Source organism: Athene cunicularia (assembly GCF_003259725.1).
Source record: "Athene cunicularia isolate RWA chromosome 2 unlocalized genomic scaffold, athCun1 chr2_part1, whole genome shotgun sequence".
NCBI lineage: Eukaryota > Metazoa > Chordata > Aves > Strigiformes > Strigidae > Athene > Athene cunicularia.
Window position 1 is genome coordinate 3618007 of NW_020799095.1, and position 6471 is coordinate 3624477.

Genomic DNA, 6471 nt, shown 5'->3' on the forward strand with positions numbered 1-6471 from the left:
GGCATGGGGGCGCGTTTGGGGACCCCCCGGGGGGCCGGAGGGCAGGCGACGCCCGGGGACACGCCCCGTTCCCGGCACGGAGGCCTTGCTCAGCCCGGGAGGAACCCGCTGCTCCCCTTAGCTGCCAGTTATTTCCGTACCTTCTAAAGCACAGATCTGCCGTGAAAATGGGGGGTTTGGGGGACGGCAGGCCCAGAGTTTGCTCCCTTCGGCTTCAATCTCGCTCATACCCTCCATCCGCTCCCGGCAGAACAATGCGTGGCGTTTTTCTAACAATTTTAATTTAAATAAAATGAGAAATTTCCATCCGAGAAAGCAACCGAACAAAACCTAAGCAGAAACATGCACGTAAAAAAGACCGTTTAACGGAATTCGTCACAACTGCCAGACAGTGAGGGAGCCCTGAATCAAAACGGGCTCTAGCCTGACCCAGCCAGTGCTGCTGCTTCGGGATTTTTTTTCCCACTCAGTGCCAACAAGGTGACATATCCAGGCTCTGTCATTACTAAAAGGAATGAATCCCGTCCTTGCAGCGTCACAACCCGTCAGACTCTCAGCAGCGGTCTCCCCTTGAAGAGACACTGAATATGAGCTGAAATACAGTTTTGGAAATGTTTAACGAACATCTAAAATGTTCTGTTTTCATAGGAGTCACAAAGCTGAATGAACAGAAGACCTGCGACAACGTGGTTAAGTGCAACACCAATTTAAGGCTGTGAAAAATTAAAACCGTATTCCAGGCCCCCTGGGTTGTTTGACAGCTCCAGGTGAGGACCTTCAGGAACCCTCTCTCAGGGTTCAGCAGCACACAGAGCCCCATGGTTTGACTGCGGGAACGAGCTGCCGCTCAGGCTCTGCTCCCCTCTGTCTCCCCACCACTTCCTGAATAGGCTTTTAAACAGCCACAGCCACAGGGCCAACACTTCCTTTCCCAAAGCATTTCACACAAGTGGGTGTTTTCTGACACCGTTTCACTTCTTTAGTGGCAATTAGTAACTTTTAACTCAGGCTCTGGACTCTGGAACTCCCAACACCAAGGTAACATTTCATATTCTCCAGCCTGAAGCGTTACAAATTGTTCCACATGTCGATGTGAATTCTCTCCCATGTGGATTCACAGCCATGATTAACTGAGCACCGCAGACTTTCTACCTGGCTCCAACACGTTCCCAACAGCTACAGGCACTGGTGAAAGCTGTGAAACAGCTCCACAGACCATTTCAAGGCGATCTGTGGAAAATAACACCCACCCCCCACCCCCGCCCCCGATCTTCTCCCTTTGCTTGGGAGAGGGCTCAGGATGGCCCTTTGACAGCCTCCTCCTCCTGACACGGTCCAGCACAGAGCTGGGGGATCCCGCCACGGCCCTGCCTCCTGCCCAGCAACGGTGACAGCCCAGGGGGCTGCAAAACCCACAGCAGGAAAGGATGTTTTTATATGGAATGCATTACAGACCCCCTGATCTCCGTGCAGGGCCAACTGGCCAACGTCAGGTGCGTTTCTTGCATGTGACTTTCCTGATGCTTCATGAAACTCCTCCTGAGCACAAATCTCTTCCTGCAGAGGGGACACTGGAAGAGCCCCTCTCCCGAGTGCCGGCGCTGGTGGTTTAGAAGATAATCCTTTCTCCTGTAGCTTTTGTCACACTCGGAGCACTTGTAGGGCCGCTCTCCCGTGTGAGTCATCTGGTGTCTAACAAGCCACGAATGGCAAACGAAGCTTTTCCCACAATCGCTGCAAATGTAGGACTTGCCTCTGCCCTGGCTCTGGTGCTGGCTGGCCGGGCTGCTGCGGGGCGCGAAGTGCTGCCTGCACCTGGTGCAACCCTCTGCCTTGTCCTGCGGATGGTCCCAGCAGGGGCTGGCTAAGGGGTTGTCTGCCAGGAAGCTCTCCTCGCTTTCCACACCCAGCTGCTCCTCTCCGCCGAGGCTGTTGTGGTCACCAAGACCAGTTCCTCCCGCAGGGTTCTGTCCGTGTTCGGCGTGGGTCGTCGCCTCACAGGAGTGGGGAGCAGCCCCCCGCCCCGTGTCCTTCACGCACGGCTGCGAGGGCAGCACGTGGAACACCCTTTCATGGAGACTCTTCTCGCACGTGGGGCCTGTAGCTGTGCCTGGAAACACCTCCCCTTCTTGGGCACCCGGGGGAGTCTGATGATGGTCCTGCTGGCTGGAGTTTCTCTCACATTTGTTGTATGTGCACGGTCTCTTCCCGACACTGTTTTCCTGAGGGCTGAAGAAATCCAAGTGCTCGCCAAACCCTCGGTCGTACCGAGCATCACCCTCCAGGCCATTCCCAGTCGTGGTTGTTTCCATCATTTCTGAATTCCACTGGCTGTCCCATGGCACTCTGGGGCTAGGATCCTTGGAAAACTTCTCTCCAGGTCTTCCTGGTACCTCCGAGTCACGCACGGTGCTTTCAAAGCAATCTGGAGAGTCCCTCTTTGTGTTTTCATCATGTGCTGAAACAGAGAGATGGCAGAGTCTTTCAATTAAGAGCACCCCTCCAAGCCTACAGCCAGGTCACGCTAACGAACAGACCAAGTAAGATGGGAGGTTTTAATACTGAGGGGGAGAGCAAGTACCAGTGTTTCACTGAAACAAAACCTCCGGGAAAATATAGGAGCTTTTTGCAATTTTTTTTTTTTTTAATCTACGCAAAAATCACTAACGCTCCCTGATTTTTCTGTCTCCTGAGACCTGTGACCTTTTCAACAGCTACAGGAAAGACTCCACCGAGCACCATGAAGGACCATGGGTCTCTCAGCAGCGTCAACCAGCTGAGTCCAGCTGAGTCTGCACTGCATAAATATCCTCAGCTCTCATTTCTCTGCCTCGACTGGGACATCAGTGCTCAGACATGTTACCACAGGCCAAGCTAAAGCGTGAACGTAAAAGGCACCGGCTGCTCTACAGTAACTGTCTAAGCACGTCCTCTCACCCCAGTAACTCCAGCTCATGTGTACGCACAGACTGAGTTGGCTGGGAAGCCCACCCTGAGAGCTCTCTCAGAGCCATTGGAACAGGTCTCCCTCGGGAAGGAGTTAGGTGGAGCCCACCCAGCCTTGCACCAGGGCAATATTCTGGATGACCTTCTCCAGTGGGGCAAAACCACTCACGTCAACCGTTCCCACGCGGTTCCCAGCATACTGAGAGTTTATCCCTTGATTTAATTGATATTAACTTCATAATGTGCCATGAATGTTTAAATAACTTACATGAAGAAAAGGAATTCCAGGCTACCAACTGATTTCTACACAAAATATTCCTTCGCACTCTCTCCTCAGTTACCACTTTGAGAGCGATACCGAGCGGTCGCCGGTCCCAGGAGATTGTGTTTAATTATCATCCCCATCCAAATTTGCACACCCATTCCCTGAGGTTAAGCCTTGATCCAAAGAAATCTCCCTCTGTTAACTGCACCTCAAACACGATCCACACCCCAAGCATGCTCTGCACAAAAACTCCTCCAAATGAATCTTAGCCTGTATGTCTCCAAACAGCATGTCCTCAAATTGTTTTGTATCAAAGCTGCCTTCTCCTTTGCTGCAGGATGGCTCTGCTGCTTGGGAACGCAAAGGCAGGGCTCCACGTTCATTGGTACCAGGTTTAGAGACCATCAAGCCAGCTGGAAGCACAAACGTGATCCGTAAAGCCTGAGCACATCATTGTGTTTGCCTAAACAGAAATCCAAGACAGTGCCTAAGGCAGCTTTAGGTCAGCTGAAGGATGAAGGAGCCTCTTCAGCTGACAGCACCTGTAATTTTTGTGAACAAATATTAACTGAGGTTTGTTCCAGTTCTGTCATGGCTTACGTTCTAAGGTCGTGATGTTTAATATAGTATAAAAAACCCCTCTAGATTTACCGCCTAGAAATCTCAACTGAAATCCATCACTGACCTGCACTTGGATCTGTAGAGATTTCTCCTTTCTCCAAGTCTTGTCGTTGAGAGAAGCGTGGCTCCTCCTCCTGTTTAATCCACGATAAAACATCAGTTCCATAAGTCTGAAGCCCTGTTGGGAAGAATTTACACAATTGAGAAACACAGGAGAAAGATGCAAAGCAGGGAAGACTTGTGAACTCACAAAGATAAGAAAAGTGCTGACAAAGCCTCAGGGAAGAGATCACAGGGAGAACCACCCGAGGGGTAATCCCTGCAGTGGGAGGTTTTGATGGGGAATCCTCACCTGTGTCAGGGTCTCTCGGGAGGTCCTCACCCTCTGTGCCTGGCAGCCCCCTGGCACATGCCTCTTTGCCTTGCTTGGTCCGATTTGAAACCTCAGGCTCATAAAACACTTCTTCTGCTAAAGGAGAAAATTCAAGACAAGCGTATTGTTGTGACTGTGTAAGCTCAGGATTTCACATGGGTGAAACCCACTCCAGTTTTGTTTTTTTGTTTTTTCCCAAGCCAAGCTCCCATAAACTCACTTTCTTAACGAAACCTGATGGAAAAATCAAAAAAAAAATCCCACTTTGCTACACTGGAAGCCACTAAAATGACAGTGGAGCCAACAGGTAGAGCTGTAGAGAGTGGGAACAGCCAAGCTCCAAAGCAGAATAGTTTATTTGTAACGCAAAGAGGTGCCACCAAGTGAGCAGGCACGAAACAGGTCCCTGGGCCGCGCAGCTTCCCTGCACAGCAGCAGCACTATGGAGGGGTCGGCGCGCTCTCCTGCGTACACAGAAAACACAGAAGAGGAGGGAAAAAGCAACCTGAAGCCTCTGGAGATGCAGGAGGAGGGACACTGCGGCCCTGTAAGTGAAGGCTGCAGGAGACATGGAGCTGGGGAGCTGCTGCAGTGCAGTCACAGCCCTAATGGCACCAAGCACACACCTCATTCTGGCACTGGTTTTTGCCTCCTGCAAGTTAACCCATCGGCCCCAAAAAGTGACTAATGGCCCGTTTTGCACTGGGTATTTAACCAGATTAGAGCTATCAACCTGAGGGAAGAAGAGCAACGAAATTAAGGGAGAGCAAAACGTTTCCTATTCCGCACTGCACTGCTTGGATGAAAACCAGCCATGTACTCTGCAAACTCCAAAATGGCCGTGAGGAGGGAAAGACGAAATTCCAGCCCTCACCTGTCAGGACTGGAGGCAAGTCTGTTCAAAACTTGTGAGTTTTTTTATAAAAGATTTGGAATACATGAGAAGAGGTGGGGAAAAAAAAATCCTTGGAAATTAGTACCTCTGTTTCATTTTCCCTCCAAGGTATGCAGTTACTCACCTGGGCAGGGCTCTTCAGGAGCTTCTCCAGCCTCCTCCTCCTGCTGATCTGCAGCACACGACTCCTCCTCTTGCTTAATATGGATTATGCTGTCTTCTGTTAACAGGAACCAGTGTCATTTTAATCCCATACACAAAATTATATTCCAATTCTCATCCCATCCCAGGCACAGTGGCTCTGTTCTAGCTCACATTCTAGAGAAAACCTCACTTCAGTTCTAGTTCTTGCTGATCAAGGCCTCTCAAAAAGACCTAAAATACTTGTCACAAAACCCTCAGCAAACGTTTAAGCCTCAGAAACACAAAGTTTCATGTAAGAGTAATGTCCGTCTTGTTGCGGCGCCCATTAGCAAATGAAAACACATTCTCTGTGGCCCCGGGAGAGGAAAGTGCCACTTGAATTCTGGTTTTCAAGGTTTGTTTCTCTTTGGGCTCTGTCAGAGTTATGCCATTCCCTTTTCAGTCGCTTGTGGTAAAATGCACACCACATCTAACCCATCAGAAAAACCCCAGTGGGAGTTGTGAATGAAACTGATTGAAAAAAGGAAAAAAAAAAAATTTGTGAAGTACATCAGGAAAAACCGATGGGCTAATGCTGTACGCGTTACCTTTATACCTCTGGGACACAACTGGTGAACTGGAGGGACACTTCACACGTGTAAAACCGACTACATGGTGCACGTTTGTGCACATGGAATAGGAAGTCGTCCCGATGACCAGCCTTCGGACTGGAAAAGTGAACGTCTGGCTCTGAGAGGATTCCTGATCCCTTTTGGCTCTGAGCGGATCCTGGATCCCTCTGGCAACGCAGACGCGGCCCCACCCCATGGGGCTGTGGGCCTGACCCGTGTCACCACGGGCAGTACAGCACCGGGAGACCCAAAATAAGTGGTGTGATGCCACGCTGCCATGAGAGCAGCGGGGACGAGGTGCCCGATGGCCACGTTTGGGAGGCCACGCTCAACGCAGGGCCCTGGCGAGAGGCCGATGTCCTGAAACGAGCCCGGCTGGTGCGTATTTGGTGCCCCACGTCCCGACGGCCTGCTCGTCCCGGAGCCACTCACCGGGGTCGGTCTCTGCGGGGTCACCTCTGCCGTCCTCATCCTCACAGCTCGGAGCGCACGGCCGGTTCCCACCTTCCGACCGGGCCCGGGCGTCGCGTCCGGGAGCGTCGGGCTCTGCGGGAGGCGTGAGCTGAGGCGCGGGCACGGGTCCCACCGTCGGGGGGGCAGCGGGGACCCGCCGCCT

General features: G+C 51.7%; 1 protein-coding gene across 1 annotated transcript in view; it reads right to left on the bottom strand.

Moving 5' to 3' along the window:
• Window positions 1–6471, bottom strand: part of LOC113476825 — a 52619-nt gene that overhangs the window by 16515 nt on the left and 29633 nt on the right. Inside the window, exons 16-20 of the mRNA XM_026842782.1 lie at window positions 6288–6469; window positions 5225–5320; window positions 4185–4301; window positions 3897–4010; window positions 1446–2458 (exon numbers count right to left, since the gene is read on the bottom strand). Coding sequence (XP_026698583.1) covers window positions 1446–2458; window positions 3897–4010; window positions 4185–4301; window positions 5225–5320; window positions 6288–6469 — 1522 coding nt within the window. The remainder of the gene's footprint in view (window positions 1–1445; window positions 2459–3896; window positions 4011–4184; window positions 4302–5224; window positions 5321–6287; window positions 6470–6471) is intronic.